General features: G+C 36.0%; 1 protein-coding gene and 1 long non-coding RNA gene across 2 annotated transcripts in view; one reads left to right on the forward strand and one right to left on the reverse strand.

Annotated features, from left to right (window-relative positions):
- LOC128647824 (uncharacterized) overlaps positions 1-25,869 on the reverse strand; it is a 159,933-nt gene that overhangs the window by 118,158 nt on the left and 15,906 nt on the right. The gene's annotated exons all lie outside the window — the stretch shown is intronic.
- Positions 1,352-25,869, forward strand: part of CRYBB1 (crystallin beta B1) — a 32,948-nt gene continuing 8,430 nt past the window's right edge. The window contains exons 1-5 of the mRNA XM_053700540.1: positions 1,352-1,417; positions 6,497-6,591; positions 20,536-20,606; positions 20,980-21,140; positions 25,142-25,260. Coding sequence (XP_053556515.1) covers positions 21,003-21,140; positions 25,142-25,260 — 257 coding nt within the window. The 5' untranslated portion in view covers positions 1,352-1,417; positions 6,497-6,591; positions 20,536-20,606; positions 20,980-21,002. The remainder of the gene's footprint in view (positions 1,418-6,496; positions 6,592-20,535; positions 20,607-20,979; positions 21,141-25,141; positions 25,261-25,869) is intronic.

Here is a 25,869-nt window from a genome sequence, read left to right on the forward strand (position 1 = left end):
CAACCCGCATAATGTTGACCTAATATGTGCAATTGACCTGACATGTATATTCCAGTACCACATTTGAGATACGCCACACGTTTTTGTATATAAACATAACAGGGGAGAACATTAACAACATAAGTTACAACAAAGAGAAAAGAAAAAAAAAGGGGGGGAACAAAAACTTTTTCAAAGGTCAACCTCACTCTCTTCTAACCAAAATTGGGGGAAGTGACCAGCATATATATTTGTTTGTACAAATACAGAGTTGAGTTAAAGGGACAGTCAACCATAGAATTGATATTGTTTTAAAAGATAGATAATCCCTTTATTACTCATTCCCCAGTTTTGCATAACCAACACAGTTATATAAATGTACTTTTTACCTTTGTGATTACCTTATATCTAGGAACCTTCTTCCAGCCCCCTGATCACATGACTGTGACTGTTTACTATCTATTGTCTTAAATTTAGCATTGTATTGTGCTAGATCTTAAATAACTTTATGTGCCTGAGATTTAAAAAGCATGTGATAAGAGGCAGCCCTCAAAGGCTTAGAAATTAGCATATGAGCCTACCTATGTTTAGTTTAAACTAAGAATACCAAGAGAAAAAAGCAAATTTGATGATAAAAGTAAATTGGAAAGTCAATTAAAATTAAAAGTCCTATCTGAATAATGAAAGTTTAATTTATACTTGACGGTCCCTTTAAGGTTTAATCATTTTTTTTTAAAGTAATTTTGGTAAAGACAAAATAAAGACTTCCCATTTACTGTAAAAACGGGGTGGATGCTCCTCATAAGGATATGCTAAGTTTAATTGTTCTACCGTATATTGTGTAAACAGAGCATTTTTAAAGTGAGAAATCTTAGGTGTTGCCCACGATTTCCATGTTTTAAGAATAAGATTACGACCAATTAATATAATAGTGTTTATAAGTTTAAAGTTTTTAGAAATCCCTTGAAATGTGACCAGGACGAAAATCTCAATTGGCTTAAAATGATAGTCTAAATGTACACAGCGTTGCTGTTTTAACGCTGAAATTACCGTTTTTTCAGCGTTAAAAGACAAACGCACAACTCGTAATCTACTTGACTGTCTGTTAATCTGTATATACAGACATTTCTAAGTTTTGTAAGACTTATATATTGAAACAAATATGTTTATTACTTTCTGTATATCGAAATATTTCAGATTTTGTAATATTGTTTATATTTGAAAAGCTTAATTAAAGTATTATGAAAAAAAAGAGTTATAGGAATACAAACTCACTGAGAGATGAAAATTACATGTAATGTTTGCACTTTGCAACAGTTTTGCAACAGTTTTTGCAGTCTGCGGACGTTGCAGACTGTCCCTTCCGGTTTGGCGATATGCTGGAATGCAGGCTTGTGTTCCAAACACTGTTTGTTTGGCGCCACTGGAGCTGCATGGGGTTTGTACATCACTTAATTGATTGTATTATAAATATTTTGTATTTCACATGATTGAGTTGTTCTGATGAAGGGGATTTGTATATCTCGGAAACGTTAATTAAATTTTGGAATTTCCTCACCCAAAAGTTCCTGAGTGCACTTCATTTGGAAGTATATATATATATATATATATATATATATATATATATATATATAGGGCATGGGGTATTTATTTGTTGCTCTGTCCCTTTAACTGTCACATTATGTGTAACCAAATAAGTGGTGGGCAAACGATTTGGTAGACAGTGACTATCTAATTCTAGAATTGGGATTATATCCATCTACAATAAGTTGTAAGGCTATATGTTATTGCATGTAGTAAGTCAGTGGACAACTAACAGTGTATATAGTGTATTTACTTGTTGCTGTGTCTCTTTAACTGTCACAACATACCCGTGGTAGGGGTGGGCAAATGATTTGACAAACGGTGACTAGTGAATGCTAGAATAGGGATTGTATCCCACTATAATAAGCTGTAAGGATGTATGTTAATATGTATAGCAAGCCAGTGGACGGTTAACAGTTAATATGGATTAACACTTTGTTTCTATTTAACAGGGATTATTTGCAAAAAAAATCCTTATTGTGGGCTTACTGATTGTATCATGATAATGCCACTTGTTTGTGGGATCGATCTGTATTGGTAGCAAACTGAGGCCTAGATTTGGAGTTCGGCGGTAGCCGTCAAAACCAGCGTTAGAGGCTCCTAACGCTGGTTTTGGCCGCCCGCTGGTATTTGGAGTCAGTGATTAAAGGGTCTAACGCTCACTTTTCAGCCGCGACTTTTCCATACCGCAGATCCCCCTACGCCATTTGCGTAGCCTATCTTTTCAATGGGATCTTTCTAACGCTGGTATTTAGAGTCGTTTCTGAAGTGAGCGTTAGAGCTCTAACGACAAGATTCCAGCCGCCTGAAAATAGCAGGAGTTAAGAGCTTTCTGGCTAACGCCGGTTTATAAAGCTCTTAACTACTGTACCCTAAAGTACACTAACACCCATAAACTACCTATGTACCCCTAAACCGAGGTCCCCCCACATCGCCGCCACTCGATTTAAATTTTTAACCCCTAATCTGCCGACCGCCACCTACGTTATACTTATGTACCCCTAATCTGCTGCCCCTAACCCCGCCGACCCCTATATTATATTTCTTAACCCCTAACTTGCCCCCCACAACGTCGCCGCCAGCTACTTAAAATAATTAACCCCTAATCTTCTGACCGCAAATCGCCGCCACCTACGTTATCCCTATGTACCCCTAATCTGCTGCCCCTAACATCGCCGACCCCTATATTATATTTATTAACCCCTAATCTGCCCCCCTCAACGTCGCCGACACCTGCCTACACTTATTAACCCCTAATCTGCCGAGCGGACCTGAGCGCTACTATAATAAATGTATTAACCCCTAATCCGCCTCACTAACCCTATCATAAATAGTATTAACCCCTAATCTGCCCTCCCTAACATCGCCGACACCTAACTTCAATTATTAACCCCTAATCTGCCGACCGGAGCTCACCGCTATTCTAATAAATGTATTAACCCCTAAAGCTAAGTCTAACCCTAACACTAACACCCCCCTAAGTTAAATATAATTTTTATCTAACGAAATAAATTAACTCTTATTAAATAAATTATTCCTATTTAAAGCTAAATACTTACCTGTAAAATAAATCCTAATATAGCTACAATATAAATTATAATTATATTATAGCTATTTTAGGATTAATATTTATTTTACAGGCAACTTTGTAATTATTTTAACCAGGTGCAATAGCTATTAAATAGTTAAGAACTATTTAATAGTTACCTAGTTAAAATAATAACAAATTTACCTGTAAAATAAATCCTAACCTAAGATATAATTAAACCTAACACTAGACTATCAATAAAATAATTAAATAAACTACCTACAATTACCTACAATTAACCTAACACTACACTATCAATAAATTAATTAAACACAATTCCTACAAATAAATACAATTAAATAAACTAGCTAAAGTACAAAAAATAAAAAAGAACTAAGTTACAGAAAATAAAAAAATATTTACAAACATAATAAAAATATTACAACAATTTTAAACTAATTACACCTACTCTAAGCCCCCTAATAAAATAACAAAGCCCCCCAAAATAAAAAATTCCCTACCCTATTCTAAATTAAAAAAGTTACAAGCTCTTTTACCTTACCAGCCCTGAACAGGGCCCTTTGCGGGGCATGCCCCAAGAATTTCAGCTCTTTTGCCTGTAAAAGAATAAATACAATACCCCCCCCCCCCAACATTACAACCCACCACCCACATACCCCTAATCTAACCCAAACCCCCCTTAAATAAACCTAACACTAAGCCCCTGAAGATCTTCCTACCTTGTCTTCACCATACCAGGTTCACCGATCCATCCTGAAGAGCTCCTCCGATGTCCTGATCCAAGCCCAAGCGGGGGCTGAAGAGGTCCATGATCCGGTCAAAGTCTTCATCCAAGCGGGGCAGAAGAGGATCTTCCATCCGATTGAAGTCATCATCCAGGCGGCATCTTCTATGGTCTTCCATCCGGAGCGAAGCGGCAGGATCCTGAAGACCTCCAGCGCGGAACATCCATCCGGACCGACGACTGAACGACGAATGACTGTTCCTTTAAGGGACGTCATCCAAGATGGCGTCCCTCGAATTCCGATTGGCTGATAGGATTCTATCAGCCAATCGGAATTAAGGTAGGAATTTTCTGATTGGCTGATGGAATCAGCCAATCAGAATCAAGTTCAATCCGATTGGCTGATCCAATCAGCCAATCAGATTGAGCTCGCATTCTATTGGCTGTTCCGATCAGCCAATAGAATGCGAGCTCAATCTGATTGGCTGATTGGATCGGCCAATCGGATTGAACTAGATTCTGATTGGCTGATTCCATCAGCCAATCAGAAAATTCCTACCTTAATTCCGATTGGCTGATAGAATCCTATCAGCCAATCGGAATTCGAGGGACGCCATCTTGGATGACGTCCCTTAAAGGAACAGTCATTCGTCGTTCAGTCGTCGGTCCGGATGGATGTTCCGCGCTGGAGGTCTTCAGGATCCTGCCGCTTCGCTCCGGATGGAAGACCATAGAAGATGCCGCCTGGATGATGACTTCAATCGGATGGAAGATCCTCTTCTGCCCCGCTTGGATGAAGACTTTGACCGGATTATGGACCTCTTCAGCCCCCGCTTGGGCTTGGATCAGGACATCGGAGGAGCTCTTCAGGACGGATCGGTGAACCTGGTATGGTGAAGACAAGGTAGGAAGATCTTCAGGGGCTTAGTGTTAGGTTTATTTAAGGGGGGTTCGGGTTAGATTAGGGGTATGTGGGTGGTGGGTTGTAATGTTGGGGGGGGGGTATTGTATTTATTCTTTTACAGGCAAAAGAGCTGAAATTCTTGGGGCATGCCCCGCAAAGGGCCCTGTTCAGGGCTGGTAAGGTAAAAGAGCTTGTAACTTTTTTAATTTAGAATAGGGTAGGGAATTTTTTATTTTGGGGGGCTTTGTTATTTTATTAGGGGGCTTAGAGTAGGTGTAATTAGTTTAAAATTGTTGTAATATTTTTATTATGTTTGTAAATATTTTTTTATTTTCTGTAACTTAGTTCTTTTTTATTTTTTGTACTTTAGCTAGTTTATTTAATTGTATTTATTTGTAGGAATTGTGTTTAATTAATTTATTGATAGTGTAGTGTTAGGTTAATTGTAGGTAATTGTAGGTAGTTTATTTAATTATTTTATTGATAGTCTAGTGTTAGGTTTAATTATATCTTAGGTTAGGATTTATTTTACAGGTAAATTTGTTATTATTTTAACTAGGTAACTATTAAATAGTTCTTAACTATTTAATAGCTATTGTACCTGGTTAAAATAATTACCAAGTTGCCTGTAAAATAAATATAAATCCTAAAATAGCTATAATATAATTATAATTTATATTGTAGCTATATTAGGATTTATTTTACAGGTAAGTATTTAGCTTTAAATAGGAATAATTTATTTAATAAGAGTTAATTTATTTCGTTAGATAAAAATTATATTTAACTTAGGGGGGTGTTAGTGTTAGGGTTAGACTTAGCTTTAGGGGTTAATACATTTATTAGAATAGCGGTGAGCTCCGGTCGGCAGATTAGGGGTTAATAATTGAAGTTAGGTGTCGGCGATGTTAGGGAGGGCAGATTAGGGGTTAATACTATTTATGATAGGGTTAGTGAGGCGGGTTAGGGGTTCATAACTTTATTATAGTAGCGCTCAGGTCCGCTCGGCAGATTAGGGGTTAATAAGTGTAGGCAGGTGTCGGCGACGTTGAGGGGGGCAGATTAGGGGTTAATAAATATAATATAGGGGTCCGCGATGTTAGGGCAGCAGATTAGGGGTACATAGGGATAACGTAGGTGGCGGCGGTTTACGGAGCGGCAGATTAGGGGTTAAAAAAAATATGCAGGGGTCAGCGATAGCGGGGGCGGCAGATTAGGGGTTAATAAGTGTAAGGGTAGGGGTGTTTAGACTCGGGGTACATGTTAGAGTGTTAGGTGCAGACGTAGGAAGTGTTCCCCCATAGGAAACAATGGGGCTGCGTTAGGAGCTGAACGCTGCTTTTTTGCAGGTGTTAGGTTTTTTTTCAGCTCAAACAGTCCCATTGTTTCCTATGGGAGAATCGTGCACGAGCACGTTTTGGAGGCCGGCCTCGTCCGTAAGCAACTCTGGTATCGAGAGTTGCATTTGCGGTAAAAATGCTCTACGCTCCTTTTTTGGAGCCTAACGCAGCATTTGTTTGAACTCTCGATACCAGAGTTAATTTTATGGTGCGGCCAGAAAAAAGCCCGCGGAGCGTTAACAGCCCTTTTACCGCCGAACTCCAAATCTAGGCCTGAATGTTTATAACATGCTATGTTAGCACCCACAAGCACGTGTTGTAGTATCAGGCCCAGGTTATTGAAATGTGCACTAACAATGTACTATGCATCGCCTATCTGTTTTTAACATAGTATTTGGTTTTTGCTTTGCACTTTCTAGATGTGTCCTAGTCGGCTCTCCATAACTCCGGTCGCGCATGCGTAGTTGCGCTTCACGGACGCTGGGGGACCTGACGCTAGTTTGCCACGGTGGAGGTAAGGTGTTATAAGTAAGGTGTTTGTTTATTTGGCTGTAAGTGGTCTGAGGATGGGGGAGACCCCGAAAACGTTTACCGTACATATTAAATGGTATATTGTGAAACGGAGAGTGCCTTCTTTACTTACAAATATATATACTGTGTATATATATATATATATATCTAGAACAAAAAGAGGGGGAGGAGCACTCAGAGCCAGAGGGACCATCTGGTGTAGTATAAGTGAAAGAGAAAATAGAGTGAAGTCAAAAACCCACATATATACATATATATATATATATATATATATATATATATATTATGTACAAGAGAAATGTCGAAAGATATTCAGCGCTACAAATACTCAGAATGTGTAAATATATAAACGGTTCTATCAAAAAGAAATGGAATGAAATGGAATGTCTCTTGATTGAAGTAGACAAATGTCCTTAGTCTTACAAAAAAAGTTCAGGTGATGACTATGAACAAGTAAGATGAATATTATACGTTCAAGATGTATATTTATCAACAAGACTTAATGGTAACAGTAACGCTGGTACTAGGAGACCAGTAGTGTGCCCTTACCAGAGGGTACCTCAATCATATGAGGTAATGTCTGAGTGTCTGGTTGGTGTCTCTCCGGTATGTCTTGGCAGTCTTTCCTGTGTTGGAAGATGTTCTTATCCTTTGTTTCTTTTATTTCATGCCAGGCTTGTGTATGGTACTTTCAACCTTGGAGTCTCCTGGTCTCCGATATTGCTGACTTGGTATCTCTCCGCAGTATGGTAGTGCGATCTGGATCTTGGCTCTCACTATATCGTGGTATGCGCTGCGTCCGTCGTGAGTCTCTACTTGCGATCCCAACCCATATATGAAAGCCTCTAGTTTCTTTATAAATTATTGTTATTATTATTGGGGGGGGGAGTATCTATCAGCATTAATACTGGCTTTGGTCTTATTCCTTTTAAATAGTGTTAGTGATCTGTGGTATTTTTTTTTTTTTTTTGTATTAAAAGATAAAAGGAATGTGTGGTTTCCGTTTAAGAAGCTGTGTGTTTTAGTACTGTCTGTCAACAAGCACAGAAGGTATAATTATTTAAAGGGACATGAAACCCAATTTTTTTCTTTTATGATTTGGAAAGAAAATGCAATTTTAAACAACTTTCTAATTTACTTCTATTATCTAATTTGTTTAATTCTCTTGATATTCTTTGCTGAAAAGCATATCTAGATAGGCTTAGTAGCTGTTGATTGCTGGCTGCACATAGATGCCTCGTGTGATTGGCTCACCCGTGTGCATTGCTATTTCTTAAACAAAGAATATGTAAAGAATAAAGCAAATTAGATAATAGAAGTAAATTGGAATCTTGTTTAAATTTGTATTCTCTATCTGAATCATGAAAGAAAATTTTTGGGTTTAATATCCCTTTAATTTTTTATGTATAGTGGTTCATGGAAAATAACCTAAACCTTAACCCCAATATTTTTGCAAGTAGTTACTGAGGCTCTCTGATACGGCTTGCTGTCACATATAAAAGCAATGCGTATGGCTATATAAGTTAAGAAATGTGAAAGAAACTTAAATGTAACTAATACCTAGTGCATTGTTATAGGTGTTATAACTAAGTAGAAAATATGGGAAGGCAGCCATAACATTACATGTATCCCATGAAGCTCTTATATCACACATACAACAAATGTATGCATATTAAAAATAGTAATACTTTCTCATTGTTATTGCCATTCAGTTTCTTATAACTAACGCATATGAAAATAAAAATGTTCACAAATGCTATGACATCAGTCTTAAAGGGATCTGAAAGTAAAAATGAAAGGGGTATTGAAATGCAAAAATGATCTTCCCTATGTAACTTTTGCTCTACTTGTCATGGAATTCTATGGGTTTAACTCCTGCAAAGAGATTAAAAACATAAATGAAGTCACACCTGGGAGAAGCCAAAAATGTTAGTGCAGAGCAGGAAACAGCCAGTGAGCCAAATGGAAACGGCAGTCACATGACCCTGAAAATCACCAGCTGAGGTCATCTTAAGAGCTGCAGTGCTTATGGCTCCCAAGCAGGACTTTAAAAACATAAAGTTATACTGGGTTAAACACATAAGACCACATTACAAGTGAAGTGCGTTGATCAATATTGTGGGCCAATGCTAATAATCGGGCACAATCTGGTATTAAAAATGAAGGGTAAAAAACATAATTTATGTAAGAACTTACCTGATAAATTCATTTCTTTCATATTAGCAGGAGTCCATGAGCTAGTGACATATGGGATATACATTCCTACCAGGAGGGGCAAAGTTTCCCAAACCTTAAAATGCCTATAAATACACCCCTCACCACACCCACAATTCAGTTTAACGAATAGCCAAGAAGTGGGGTGATAAGAAAGGAGCGAAAGCATCAAAAATAAGGAATTGGAATAATTGTGCTTTATACCAAAAAATCATAACCACCACAAAAATGGTGGGCCTCATGGACTCTTGCTAATATGAAAGAAATTAATTTATCAGGTAAGTTCTTGCATAAATTATGTTTTCTTTCATGTAATTAGCAAAAGTCCATGAGCTAGTGATGTATGGGATAGCAGATACCCAAGATATGGAACTTCCACGCAAGAGTCACTAGAGAGGGAGGGATAAAATAAAGACAGCCAATTCCGCTGAAAAATTAATCCACTACCCAAATCAAAAGTTACAATTTTTATAATGAAAAAAACTGAAGTTATAAGCAGAAGAATCAAACTGAAACAGCTGCCCGAAGTACTATTCTACCAAAAACTGCTTCTGAAGAAGAGAAAACATCAAAATGGTAGAATTTAGTAAAAGTATGCAAAGAAGACCAAGTCGTTGCTTTGCAAATCTGATCACAAGAAGCTTCATTCTTAAAAGTCCAGTAAGTAGAAACTGACCTAGAATGAGCCGTAATCCTCTGAGGCGGGATTAACCCGACTCGAAATAAGCAAGATGAATCAAAAAGCTTTAACCAAGAAGCCAAAGAAATGTCAGAAGCCTTCTGACCTTTCCTAAAACCAGAAAAGATAACAAATAGTCTAGAAGTCTTTCTGAAATCTGAATAGCTTCAACATAATTTCAAAACTCTTACCACATCCAAAGAATGTAAGAATCTCTCCAAAGAATTCTTAGTATTAGGACACAAGGAAGGGACAATAATTCCTCTACTAATGTTGTTAAAATTCACAACTTTAGGTAAAAATTGAAAAGAAGATAGCAAAACCACCTTATCCTGATGAAAAATCAGAAAAAGAAGACTCACAAGAAAGAGCAGATAATTCAAAAACTGTTCTAGCTGAAGAGATGTCTAAAGGAACAATACTTTCCATGAAAGTAATTTAAATGTCCAAAGAAACCATATGCTCAAACGGAAGAGCCTGTAAAGCCCTTAGAACCAAATTAAGACTCCAAGGAGGAGAAATTGGCTTAAATGACAGACTTGATATGATGAACCAAAGCCTGAACAAAACAATGAATAACAGAAAGATTAGCAAATTTTTCTATGAAAACAGCACAGAAAAAGCAGAGATTTGTCCTTGCAAGGACCTTGCAGACAAAAACCCTTATCTAAACCATCCTGAAGAAAACTATAAAATCCTAGGAATTCTAAAAGAATGCCAAGAGAATTTATGAAAAGAGCATCAAGAGATGTAAATCTTTCTAACTCGATAATAAATCTTACTAGACACAGATTTACGAGCCTGCAACATAGTATTAATCACTGAGTCAAAGAACTTCTATGACTAAGTACTAAGCGTTAAAACTCCATACCATCAAATTAGTAATTTGAGTTCCTGATGGAAAAAATTAATGTTAAGATATAAGGTCTGGCCTTAATGGAAGTGACCAAGATTGGCAACTGGACATTCGAACAAGAACCATATACCAAACCCTGTGTGGCCATGCTGGAGCCACCAGCAACACAAAAGATTGCTCCCTGATGATTTTGAAAATCACTCTAAAAAGAAGAACCAGAGGCGAAAAAATATAGGCAGATTGATAACTCCAAGGAAGTGTCAATGCATACACTGCTTCCGCCAGAGGATCCCCGGACCTGAATAGGCCCCTGGGAAGTTCCTTGTTTAGATGAGATGCCATCAGATCTGTTTCTGGAAGCCCACACATCTGAACAATTTGAAAAAACACATCTAGGTAAAGACCATTCTCCCGGATGTAAAGCTTGATTGACAGAGATAATCCGTTTCCCAATTGTCTATACCTGGGAAATGGACCGCAGAAATTAGACAGGAGCTGGATTTAGTCCAAGAAAGTATCCAAGATACTTCTTTCACAGCCTAAGGACTGAGAGTCCCACCCTAATGATTGACCTACGCCACAGTTGTGACATTGTCTGTCTGAAAAACAATAAACGTCTCTTTCTTCAAAAAGAAGCCAAAACTGAAGAACTCTGAAAAATGCACGGAGTTCCAAAATATCGATTGGTAATCTCGCCTCCTGAGATTTCCAAACCCCTTGTGCTGACAGAGATCCCCAGACAGCCTTCCAACCTAAAAGACTTGCATCTGTAGTGATCATGGTCCAGGTTGAATGAACCGAAGAGACCCGTAGAACTATATGATGGTGATCTAACCACCAAATCAAAGATAGTTAAACATTGGGATTCAAGGATATAAAAAGTGATATCCTAGAGTCCCTGCACCATTAATTCAGTATAAAAAACTGGAAAGGTTTCTTATGAAAATGAGCAAAGGGAATCGAATCCAATGCTGCAACCATAATACCAAAAACTTCCATGCATATAGCAACTGAAGGAAATAATAGAGACTGAAGGTTCCGACAAACAGAACCCAATAAAATTGTCACTTGTCTGCTAGAGACAAAGACATTGACACAATCTATCTGGAAACCTAAAAAAAGGTGACCCTTGTCTGAGGAATCAAAGAGCTTTTGATAAAAAGATCCTCTAACCATGTCTTGAAGAAACAACAAAAGTTGAATCGTATGAGATTCCGCAGAACGAAAAGACTGAGCCAGTACCACGAGACCGTCCAAATAAGGAAACACTGAGAACCTTGAAAAGATTCTTAGAGCTGTCGCTAGACCAGAAGGAAAAGCAACAAATTGGTAATGCTTGTCAAAAAAAGAGAATCTCAGAAAATGAAAATAATCTGAATGAAAGCAGAAAATGAAGATATGCATCTATTGTATCTATTGTGAACAAATAATGCCATTACTGACCAAAAAAGGCAGAACAGACCATATAAACTCCATTCTAAAAGATGGTATACTTATATGACAATTCAAAAAGATTTTCTATCTTTGAAATAATGAATAGTTGTGAATAAAACCCCCAAATCCTGTTCCTAAAAAGGAACTGGTATAAATACCCCAGAAAACTACAGGTCTGAGCAGCGCCTTGAGCCCCAACGGGTGACCAGCCGCGCTTCACAAGTACCCAATACATATAGGACTGAAACACACTTCAGGAAAGTGTGAGCCTTACTGGAATAGCTGGAATATGTTAGAGAGAGAAAAAATACTTCTCACAGACGGTTTTACTCATTCTGTATCCAAATCTAAGAAGTTTGGACCGAATTGAACCAAACAAATTTATTAAAAAAGTCTTAACCTGCCCCTTACCAGCTAAGCTGGAATAAGAACGGCACCTAAATGCAAATTTGGGGAGCTGACTTTGATTTTTAAAATGGCTTAAATTGAATGAAGAAAACTTCCAATTATAAACATGTTACTTGGGGAAGAATTCAGAATTCCGTTCCTTAGTAAGAAAAAAAGCTTAATATTTAGCCTTAGAACTCAATCTTGCAGCCCAGAGTAACAGTTGAAGAATTGAATCCAATTGTGAACCAAATAATTGATTACCTTGGAAAAAAAGAAATATGGAATTTAGAAATCAAATTAGCATTCCAAGATTGAAATCATAAAGTTCTTCTAGCTAAAATAACTAAAGACATAGATTAAACCTCATTTGCGAAAATATCAAAAAAAGGACGACACAAATGAAATTATTAGCATGTTGATAAACTTAACAATACTAAACAAATCATAATCCGATACTTGTTGCACTAAAGTATCCAACCAGAAAGCTGAAGCAGTTGCAACATCAGCCAAATAAATTACAGGTCTAAGAAAAGTACCTGAAAATAAATAATTTTCCTTAAATAAGATACAAGTTTCCCAAGGAAAAAAATAAATACTATCTGCTATAGGAATAGTAGTATGTTAGCAAGAGTAGAGATAGTCCCATTAAATTGGGGGATCTTCCTCAAAACTGAAAACTAACTGCCGGCAAAGGATACAATTAAAAACCTTAAAGAAGGAATAAAAGAAATTCCCGGCCTATTCCATTCCCTAGTATCAGGAACTGGAAAAAAACCTCTGAAGAAAACACAGAAGGTTAATAAGCAGAATTTAAATGTTAACTAGTCTTAATCAAAAGAACTAGTTACTTCAATATCCAAAATAATCAACACCTTTTCAACAAAAAACGAATGTACTCTATTTAAAAATAAAAAAGTAGATTTGTTAGTGTCAATATCTGATGAAGAATATTCTGAATGAGAAAATACACCATCAGAGAAGGATAATTCAGTATGTTGTTGGTCATTTGAAACTTCATCAACTAAATGAGAAGTTTAAAAAAGACCTAAAAATTTTATTAGAAGGCGGGATAGCAGACAAAGCCTTTATACTAGAATCAGAAAAATATTCTTATAAATTCCTAAATATATCTTGTACATAAGATGTAAAAAGAATATCAATAAAAAATGCATAAATACTAATGGACTCTGCATGTAAAAATGTATCATAAAAACTGATTACAAACCATAGCTAATTATAAACATTCATAACATTAAAATAAATGAACTTAGCTTTGGTAGGACTGATATCAGTCATCAGGAATCCCTCAGTATTTTCTGATTCAGGAACAGCTTTTGAAATATCTTGCATAATGTAATAGAAAAAAAACAACATATAAAGCAAAATTATCAAATTCCTTAAACGACAGTTTCAGGAATGGGAAAAAATGCAAAACAAACAAGCCTCTAGCAACCAGAAGCAACAAAAAAGTGAGACTGAAATAATGTGATAAAAATGGCGCCAAGTATGACGCCCACATTTTTTGGCGCCAAGAAGACGCCCACATTATTTGGCGCCAAGTATGACGCCCATATTTTTTGGCGCCAAAAATTACGCCCACATTTTTTGCGCAAAAAAACGTCTGTAACACACATGCGTCAAAAAATGACTCAACCATGTGTAAACTTCCGGCGTCAACTATGGCGCCGGAAATGACGAAATTTTGCGCCAAAAAAGTTCGCGCCAAGAATGACGCAAAAAATTGAAGCATTTTCTGCCCCCGCGAGCCTAACAGCCCGCAAGGAAAAAAGTCAATTTGAAAATTTTTGAAGGTAAGAAAAAATATTTATTCATATGCATTTCCCAAAATAATGAAACTGACAGTCTGAAAGAAGGAATACTGATTAACCTGAATCATGGCAAATATAAGTTTAAAACATATATTTAGAACTTTACATATAAAGTGCCCAACCATAGCTTTGAGTGTCATAAATAGAAATAAGATTTACTTACCCCAAGACACTCATCTACATATAGTAGATAGCCAAACCAGTACTGAAACGAGAATCAGTAGAGGTAATGGTATATAAGAGTTTATCGTCGATCTGAAAAGGGAGGTAGGAGAAGAAATCTCTACGACCGATAACAGAGAACCTATGAAATAGATCCCCTAGAGGAAGACCATTGTATTCAAATAGGCAATACTCTCTTCACATCCCTCTGACATTCACTGCACTCTGAGAGGAAAACCGGGCTTCAGCCTGCTGCGAAGCGCATATCAACGAAGAATCTAGCACAAACTTACTTCACCACCTCCATGGGAGGCAAAGTTTGTAAAACTGAATTGTGGGTGTGATGAGGGGTGTATTTATAGGCATTTTAAGGTTTGGGAAACTTTGCCCCTCCTGGTAGGAATGTATATCCCATACGTCACTAGCTCATGGACTCTTGCTAATTACATGAAAGAAAGGCTTTATCAGAGAATGATAGTGCGGCCAACATTTTTTAGCGCATCCTATACTTTTAACCACCCTCAACATCACGCACATTACAACTGGTAAATTTGTTGTACTCAAATGCAAGATTTACTAGTGCTAAAAAAAGTTAGCATGACTGGAGGCCTGCATTAAAGTGTTAGGGTTAAAATAAAAGTATATCAAAACGCATGTTAAAATAAAGTATATACTCAAATGCAAGATATACTAGTGCTAAAAAAAGTTAGCGTAATTGGAGGCCTGCATTAAAGTGTTAGGGTTAAAAAAAGTATATCAAAACACATGTTAAGCATATTAAAATAAAGTATATCATTAATATTTATACATATTAAAAGTAAAATATATGTTTTTATTTAAATAAATGTTTTAACAGTGATATAAAGGGATATGGTATATGATAAGATGTTGGCCTGGGAAGGGCTCAAAGGTATATATATAATCCAATTGCAGTTAGCACTCCAGATTACAAACAGTTAAAAGCCCAGGGCACTACAAACATTAGTCCATATGTATAAAAAAAAAAGAAAGAAAAAGAGAACAAAAGGCTTGTTGATTGAACTCCCTGTGTTGCCTGCTATTTTTCCGGATACCTGACACACTAAGGCCGTGTGTGTATTTGGAATATTACCTTCATGCAATACTTTACTCTGCAGTGCACCGGGTAGCTGCTTTATTGGTGTGTGCCACTTTACCTACATTTGTATATATATATATACAGTATATATATATATATATATAATATATATATATATATATATATATATACAATATGTGTGTTAGTGTGTAGATTTGTATGTGTATATTGTATGTGTATTTATATACAGTATGTGTATGTATGTGCACATATGTATGTGCACACATACATACATACACATACATATGTACACATACATACACATATATGCATACACACATACCTTTAAGCCCTTCCCAGTCCAACATCTTGATCAAACTAAAGAATAACCTGTTTTCCCATTGCAGATCAAAACAAAAGCACAATAGAATACAAACTAGGGTAGCTCAAAAGACTGCAACTCACTAAAACACAAAGATAAAAATAAATCAATGAATCTATTTATTTACATGAAACATAAAATATCATATATAGAGATACCGATGTCTGTAAAAAATGTAAATACAGTCTGTATAAGAATCTATAATCCAGATAGGCATTTTTATACTCCCATTAAAAGGATTTAAATTGTCAGATGAAAAATAATAAATTCAAAAAGTCAAAAAAATACACTAATACAAGTAATGAATGACAATATTTCCATAAAGTGTAAGTGTAAAAGGATGAGCCGTGCCCAGATTTAGGGCAAAATGTATCAATTTGCGAGCGGAAAGGATTCACACATTGTAAACCTATCCATATCTTATCGCAAATTGTGGGGTGAATGTGTTCCCCATATTTATAGTGCAATACCGGCCCCTTATCCTCACTCAACCAATTATGTTAGAGTAGGGCTTGTCAATCACCCCAGTTGAATGTATCCGGGGTGATTGTCATCCGCAAACTCCAGTTTGGTAGAGAGGGTTTATAAAGCAGCAGTTTAAACCACTGCTTCATAAATATCAACTGCAGGCACAAACGAGCGAGCCTGAAACCAATGGGGCATTCACCCTGTCATAAATCTTGCCCTTAGTTTACCTTACTTGGGTCTTCACTGGAGCTTTGGCATCTCTCCTCCGTGTAATCTCAGCGTTGTTGGTTAGTCCCGGTCACTTGACCACCTCTCTTCAGAAAGACTGCTAATACAGATTTTGGCTATTACCAGCACTTTAGTTCTGGATCCTATTTGTCAAACGGTTAACTGTAGCGTATACTCCTGGATCTCCAACAGATTGTAGGGCTATGGTTTTAGATGTGATACCACTGTAAGCCTTCGGTTCTGTCCAGGGTAGATTTCTCTCAATCTTCTTTCTTCACTTTGTCAGCTCCACTCGAGCCTTTGGAATGTATATTAATTTGAATAATTGTTAACACACAGACACACACATATATATATATATATATATATATATATATATATATATATATATATATATGCAGTATATGCCGTATTTGAAATCATGAAAACTTAATTTTTGGCCTGCAAATAAAATGGTGGGTCATAGAAGTTGTTGTAAATAAAGATGAGGATAAGCATTTAATTTTTCATGCATTCATCAACAATAAAATAGATTTGCAACAAAATGCCATCTTTCAGTAGAGGATTTCTGTCAATCTAGAGATGAATGGGCAATACAGTAGAGTTTTCTTTTTATTATTTTCTCCATATAACATTTACTTATTCTATGGTAAACAAGGGAAACAGGACACTAACCCATTGCTTTGCCATCTCCATGCTCAGATGTTGTTTTTTAAACTTTGTTAACAATAAAGGATGTTTTTTTAATTATGTTGCACCACTTCTGAGTGCAGCCACTTGTTTTTTTTTATGATTAACCCATTTCTCTCTACAGCAATACAGCAGCTCATCGCTCACATACCCAGCAGGCCATAAGAAGATTTTCTAATTTAGAGGAGAACTGAATAATCTTTTGGAGCTTTAAGGGACAGTAAACTCAAAATTGAACTCCCGTGAAAAGGTGCAAGATTACAAATTGTGTGCTAAGCTTAGCACAAGTCATAATATTAATATCGTTATTGTGCTAAACTTTAGCGTGGCATTACAAGTAGTAAGTAAACATGTCCACTCGAGCGCAAACTAAATTTGCTCTTATCTGGTTGGCGGGACTGAAGACCTCGCGTAAAGGGTTTAAAAAATGTGCACCAAACACAACATAAATAGATAACAAATAAGTTACACTTATATATACGCTATCTAATAAAAAATATTCATAGAAATATTATTTAAAAAGGTATAAGGCTTCACAGTTATATGGTATATGTGACAAGGTGTTTGGATAGAACATGCAATTTTAAACAACTTTCCAATTTACTTCTATTATCAAATTTGCCTCAATTTCTTGTTATCCTTTGCTGAAGGAATAGTTACGCACTACTTCAGCTAGATGAACACATCTAGTTAGCCAATCACAAGAGACAAATGTGTGCAGGTACCAATTAGCAGATAGCCCCCCACTAATGTAGGATATGTGCGTATTCTTTTTCAACAAAGCATTAACAAGAGAACAAAGCACATTTGAAAATAGGTGTCATAAAACTATGCTGAATCATGCAAGTTTAATTTTGACTTTCCTATTCCTTTAAATGGCCACAGTTAAAGGGAAAGCAACTTTCTAATTTACTCCTATTATTAATTTTCGTCATTCTCATGCTATCTTTATTTGAAAAAGCAGCAATGTAAGCTTAAGAGCCAGCCCATTTTTGGTTTAGCACCTGGGTAGAGCTTGCTGATTGGTTAGCTATATTTAGCCAACAATCAGCAAGCACTACCAGGTGTTGAACCAAAAATGGGCCGGCTCTTAAGCTTACATTCCTGCTTTTTCAAACAAAGATAGCATGAGAATAAAGAAAATGTGATAATAGGAGTAAATTAGAAAGTTGCTTAAAATGGTATACTCTATCTGAATCATCAACGAAAAAATTTGGGTTTAGTATCCCTTTAATAATTCTCAAGGGTTTACAAGGGGTGTGTCCCTGGTCTACAAAAAAAATACAAGTTTTTCTAGCAAAATAATAGTTTTACCTGCTTGTAAAGCATGATTTTTTATTTGCTTATTGTGGGATTGTTATGATTTCAGTGCTCAGCTCCCCTAACCATCTTGCAGCTTCACATTCAGGGCAAATGTCCTGGCTTTATAAATGAAACCAGGGGCTGCCAATGCTCCACCCCCAGCTGCCCAACCAAACCCATTATACACCAACTGCTCTGCCTCTCTGGTCACAGCTCTGCCCAAATAAAATATGTGGCTCTGAATACAACTCTCACTCACCTTGTCAGTACCAGGACACCTTCAGGAAATGTACCAAATACTAATATTTATCCTGCAACATAATACAGTGATGTACCTGTGGCACAACCTCTTCATTTGCCAGATAATATGCAGGATATGGAGGCTTGTGGCTTAGTCATGGAAATCTGGGAGTGACTAGGGGTGGACTGACATAACATCAGGGGGCAAAGTTGGGCTGTATTGGGTGAAGTTTGATGGGGGGTGAGCAGATTGGTTGCATGGCTAAGTGGTCCTTCTCAAAACAGGACCTTTATAAGGTGAAAGGAAATAAAGGAGGGACAGGGCTCCTAAACTACCAGAATCCCATTAACTGCATAACTTTTTATTGTACATATTCAGGAAAATATATGTGCACGATCTCTCCTAACAGTAAACATTTTGTCTTCTGAAAGGATTACGTGATAAAATGTACTGAAAATTCATCCCTAACCATATGCATAAATTATTAAGATTAGAAATGTAAGGGCCAGTGAGAATTCTCTAGAGGGCCACATTGTTGCCCTCGGCCTAAATCTACAACAGAACAAGCTAATTACATTTATTATTCTTATGTATTTGTCTGTCAGTCTATTATTGATTAGATCTTCTAAGGGATTTCAATATCTATCTTACTTTATATAGTCAACATATAGTAAGGATATTTCATACTATAACGTTTATTCTCTAATTTAATGTAAACATTTTAATTAAAATACTAGAAATATTACCTCACTGTGGATACATATTAATGCACTATTCCATTACAGTAAATTATCTTCTATTATATGGGCTCCATTTAACAACTGGCAGACCTTGTCCTCGAAAAAAAAATAAAAAAATTATATGGCTCCAAAACTGCTCCCTCAGCTTGATAAATGGAGCCCTATGTGTTTAACATCTTCTTAAGAGTTAAACATAGTCAGAGTTGCACTCCAGATTTTGCTCCAGATGAGGGTACAGTCAGATGGAGAATACGCATGAATGGCTGCTCCTGATTGGCTCACCAGCTGTATTCTCCTCTGGAGTGGCACAGGCACACAATATATTGAATCGTTTTGCAGTGGTTAATCCCAAATTAAAATAAGTAACTGTTAAAAAGTAAAAGGTTGTAACAAAACGGAACATGTTATTTTTGTACTAAAATGTTTATTTAAAGGGATAGTAAAGTCCAAATTAAACTTTCATGATTTAGATAGGGCATGTAATTTTAAACAGCTTTCTAATTTACTTTTATCATCAAATTTGCTTTGTACTCTTGTTATTCTTATCTTAAAGCTAAACCTAGGTAGGCTCATATGATAATTTCTAAGCCCTTGAAGGCCGCCTCTTATCTGAATGCATTTGACAGTTTTCACAGCTAGAGGGCATTAGTTCATGTGTTTCATATTAAATAACACTATGCTAATGCACGTGGAGTTATTTAAGAGTCAGCACTAATTACCTGTAATGCAAGTCTGTGAAACGATCTGAGATAAGGAGGCAGTCAGCAGAAGCTTAGATACAAGGTAATTACAGAGGTAAAAAGTATATTTCTATAAAAGTGTCTGTGATGCAAAACTGGGGTATGGTAAATAAAAGGACTATCTATCTTTTTAAACATTAACATTTTTGGTGTTTACTATAGCTCTAAAACATATATTTAGTTTAACAAAACTGTCCTTTTTTTTATCATTTTTACTCTTCTGACTCTCAAACAAAGTAATTTTCAATCATTTTTTTCATATAGGTTTCATATTTGTTAAAAAAATGTTTAGGTTTTCTATATAGGATCCGAAATATCATGTCAGGGAATTTGTACAACATGTTTAGTACACTATTTGCCAACAATGTAAACTGCTTGGTTCAGCTGCCGTGAATGGGAAATTGTTCCAGATGATTGAACACATTGGAATATGTGATGACTATGGTCTTCCTAAGTAGACACTGATGAGCTATGAATTCTATTGTCCTTTACTATTCCTGGTCTTTTCTTGCCAGAGTATAAATTCTGTGTCTCACTAAGCTTCCAGCAACAAACCAGGTAGCTCCAGCAACAAACTGCTCCTCAGGTAAGAAAATAAGTAAGAACTTGGCAAAGAGAAAAAAATATTGACACATAGACAATCATTTATTTGTTTGCTTAAACTAAATGTAAAGTGTGAAAATGGCAGACTGCGCATTGCACCATGGGTACATCATATTAAGCCTGACAAACCGCAGAGTAAATGTACAAATTGCTTTAAATGTATTTGGCTCAGTGGAAGCTGACTCTTTAAAACACCATACACATTAAACTATTTCTCAAATTCTAATTTAAATTGTAATACTAGGATGACCTTCCAAGTGGGGTTTTATAAATAATTTGTTTGAACATGACAAAATCAAAAACATGTTGTATCTTGATATTTATTAAAGTATATTAACTAAATTCCTTTTACACAGGTTTTAGAAATTAAAGGCTCAAAATGTCTCAAACACCTAAAGCCGCTGCTGCTGCTGCCAGTCAGGGTAGTGATGTCAAAGAAAAGGGCACCCCAGCACCAGTTCCACTGCCTGTTACCAAGCCCACAAAACCTGGAGAACAAAGTGTGGGATCTTTCAAGGTATGTACTAATATCACAACTGATGGCTAAACTAAAAGGGACATGAAACTCAACATTGTTTTACTTCATGATTGAGATAAAGCATATCATTTAAAAGAAAACTTTCTAACTTATTTTGATTATCAAATTTGCTTCATTCACCTTTGTTGAAGAAACAGCAAATAACTACTGGGAACTAGCTGAACACTTTGGGTGAGCCAATGACAAAAGGCATGTATGTGCAGGCACCAACCAACAGCTAGCTCCCAGTAGGGAAGTGCTGCTCTTGAGCCTACGAGGTATGCTTTTTAACAAAAGGATACAAAGAGTAAAAGTAAATTAGATAAGTAAATTGGAAAGTTGTTTAAAATTGTATACTCTATCTGAACCATGAAAGTTTAAAGTTGACTATACTGTGCCTGAAAGGTCAATATTAAACTCTAAATTTCTGGCTGTTTAGAGAAAATATTTTATCTAGACTTCAAAATATAGGATATTAATTAGCAAAATCAACATGTAATATATTAGATAGCAAAATGTCAGATTACTTTCATAAGAAGTACCCAATATCATATTTTATAAAACATTTGCTATATGTTTAACATCTGCAAAGGAGTTAAAAACATAGTCAAAGTTATGCTCCTTTTCAACTCCAGAAGAAGATATAGCTGGTGAAAAAATTAGCAGCAGGCATACATGTGTATGTGCCAATCACTAGATGTATTCCTATTTGACTAGAATGGGGGTGTTTCACAAATGCCACTTTGACTGTGTTTACCCCTTTTGAAAGAGTTAAACACATAGTAAAAGCTGTGAAAGTAAGCAATTTGTTTGAAAATAAAATGCTCTAAAAATGTAAAAATTTTCTTTTGACACCATGGGCCTGATGACCTAAAGTTCTCCACTCTGGTGAGATTATCTAAGAAGTCTCATCTGTACTTGGATGTCCCTTAATTTATTTTAGAATGCCCATCTTTAACTTGAAAGATGTTTATCTCGCTATGCAGAGTTTGGGATGTGAAGGAGACACCTACATTACAATATGATGCTCAGGACCTCAAAACTCTAAAGATTTTCTCTCCATGCCAGTGGGTGTTTGATCATCAGGCCCTGTGTATTTTGTTTCCAATGTTACTTATCCAAATAAAGTATTTGTAAGGTTGAATTTAGATAAAACTAGAGCATATTCGTGTATGCCCAGGCCTGGGATGTTTTGGGAATTTGGACCTGAAACTAAAAGGACTTTAGTTATAATGTTAGGATTAGGAAGGAGATACACAGATTGACCCTTTTTATTCAAATGCAGTACTTGTAATGATCCTGGGATTAGCTTTCTGTACAGATTTATAAAAGTTTGTACCTCTGTTAGGACTCCACTACTATATTATTTTCAAGGTACAGAATACTAAAATACTCAAACATCCTGTCAAATAATGACCCTCAATTTTCCTTTCTATATATACCTAGTGAGTGCTGGAAGTGGCAAATCATAGTCTATGAAATTATTACATATGAACAATGTATTACAGTAATGTAAGATGACAGGAAAGAATAGTGCATTGAGGAATAACTTATTGAAGTACTAATATACAGAAAGCATAGTATTAGTGCAACTGCTTTCTGGGGGAAGTGGCCAAACTCAGCAACCAAAAAAAAAAAAAAAATGCAAGAAAGCAAGGTTTTTGTAAAATGTTTATTATGATTTGAAATCCTTCAGGCTCACCGGAAACAGCAGTTATGAAGCAACGGTCTTAAGACCGCTGCTCCTTAACTGGTCCGCTGCCTCTGAGGCATGCGGACATCAATCCGCCGATCCTATACGATCCGGTTGATTGACACCCCCTGCTAGTGAATCTGCAGGGGGCGGCATTGCACAAGCAGTTCACCAGCATATGCTGTCGGCATTCAGAGATGTCTGGCGGACATGATACGCTACAGCGTATCATGTCGGACAGACATTGATAAATCGGTCCTGGGTCTCAATGCTACAAAGCATACCAAAGCATACCAAAGCATACCATTTACATATATATACATATTTACATATATGTGCACACACTCTCCAATATCACATAGTTGGCATCTGCACTCCACTAAAGGTTCTGAGCAAAATTTAAATTAGAATTATCATAAACAAATGTCTAATATTTGTGCATATGCCTTTAAGGTAGATAACAGGCCACCCTGTTTCTTTTGGATTTTTTATTGTAGTGTTACACATACAAAATTAAAATGAAAGAGAGGTTCATCAACACAGGTACAAAGTAAGCAAAATGCAGTATGAGAGTATTCTATATTGGGTTTTCTTGCTTGAAATGACTGGAAATCTAAAGCTGGACTCTTCAGAAAACAAATGAATAATAATTTAAAGTGATGGTAAACTCTCCCCTTTTTAAAATCAGATCTGGTATGTAAGCGCTATTTTAGATGGGGTTTTATTCATCATGTGCAATGAAGATGCTCTATAACTTAGTTATTAATATAGATATGAAATTCAAATACACCACGTTACACCACCCACTTCAAAAGTCAATTTTCCTGTCAGCTAAATGATTGAATTACTCTCCAATCAATGCTCTAGCTACAACAAAAGTGCCAGATGGGGAGAGCGCTGATTGGACAACAATTCAATCTGTTAGCTCACAGAAAATTTTACTTTTGAAGTGGGCGGAGGAGCATGCAGTATTTGAATTTCATATCTATATTAATAACTAAGTTATAGCGCATCTTCATTACAGCTAATGAATTAAACTCCATCTAAAATAGCACTTACATTCCAGATCTGATTTTAAAAAGGGGAGAGTTTACCATCACTTTAAGATATGAGCACCCTGCAACAAAGATTGTCAGGAAATGTGATGTGAGAGACATTGATGCAGTTTTGCATAGTTGCATACGGATGCAGTGAGTCAGAGTTCCTGCTGTGAGGAGAAAGCCGCATCATTTATCTTCATATTAATTTGCTCAGTGTTAGTATTAGCAGAAAGTCTTTGCAACACATCAGTATAGTTATGAGGTAGTGATATATTTAAATCTGTAATGTCATCTGCAATTTATATGAAATCATCTTAAACATGGTTTAGTAAAGTTAAAAGATATTGGTAGTCAAAATTAACCTTTCATGATTCAGATACAGGGTACTATTTAAAAAAAAAAAAAAAAAGTTGTAATTTACTTCCATTATCAAATTTGCATCTTTCTCTTCATAAAAATGCTAGACATATAGTGCTTAAAGGGACATGAAACCCAAAATGTTTCTTTCATGATACAGATAGAGCACACAATTTAAAAAAAAAAATCCAAATTACTTCTATAATCAAATTTGCTTCATTCCCTTGTTATTCTTTGTTGAGGAGATATTTAGATTGGTATGGTGTGTACATGTTTGTAGCACTACATGACTGGAAATAGTGCTGCCATCTAGTGCTCTTGCTAATGTATACCATTGTTGCAACACGTGCACGCTCTTGAATGTACCTTCCTTTTTTTCAACAAAGGATAACAAAGAAAATTTGATAATAGAAGTAAATTGGAAAGTTGTTGTTCTATGTGAATCATGAAAGAAATGGTTTGGGTTTTATGTCCCTTTAAGTCAAGTGCACCCTCCTAAGCCACCTTTTAATCCAGGGTACCAAATGCAGGAAACAAATTTGATAATGATACATTTTTTTAAGTGTATGCTCTATTCGAATCACGAAAATTTTATTTTGACTTTCGCATCCTTTCAAAGCAATGATTTGATCAACAAAGTGGGTAACCTAAAATTATGACCCAGCATGAGTTTATTTGTAAAGTGTAATTACTTGGAGAAAAGGGCGAACCTGTGAAATGGAACTCACTAAGGTAAGAGAAAGTTCTATCATTTTAAGATAATATTCAATACGTTAACATTTTAATCAACAGCTTTTACAGTTAGAGTTTACATTTTTTTTTTTTCCGATGTAGAACACTTGAAGAACACTTTTATTTGTTAATTTTTCTTTTGGTATGAAAATAACATAAACAACATTATTTTTTTGCAGATAGTAATCTTTGAGCAGGAAAATTTCCAGGGAAGACACATGGAACTCCTGAATGAGTGTGTAAACCTTGGGGAGCGCGGCTTTGACAGAGTACGCAGTGTTATTGTTGACTCTGGACCGTAAGTGCTAAAAACTCCATCTTATATTTCTAATCTCCAGTGAGATTTATAAACTGCTCTTGTAAGTCACAGGTTGAGAATGTCTAATATCTATCTATCTATCTATCTATCTATCTATCTATCTGTCTATCTATGTATCTATCTATCATCTACCATTATAGTTTTCTAGTCAGCAGGAAAATGCACAAGTCTAAATTACATGCTCTAATTTGTTAGTGCATGTAATTTAAAAATGATGGCCTTTAAATGCTCTGTGTTTAACCCTCGGAAAGGGGCTAAACACATAGTAGAAATACCACTTGGGATCCTTTGCAGGGGTTAAACACATAGCATTAAAGGGTTGCTAGCCTTAAAATCACTTGCTCTAATGAATGAGGACTTGTCATTTCTCGACTATAATGGCCCTTTAAGTATAGTAAAAAGTATTATTTCTTACTAGACTAGTGGACATTTCCAGCCATGAATATAGAGGCAGATAGATAGACAAACAGACAGATAGATGGATATATAGATAGACAGATAGATAGACAAACAGACAGACAGAAAGAAAGCATTCTGCTACTTTTAAAGATATACATTTTTTCAGAGTGTGCCACTATGCTGCACTGA

This window comes from Bombina bombina, chromosome 2 (assembly GCF_027579735.1).
Source record: "Bombina bombina isolate aBomBom1 chromosome 2, aBomBom1.pri, whole genome shotgun sequence".
NCBI lineage: Eukaryota > Metazoa > Chordata > Amphibia > Anura > Bombinatoridae > Bombina > Bombina bombina.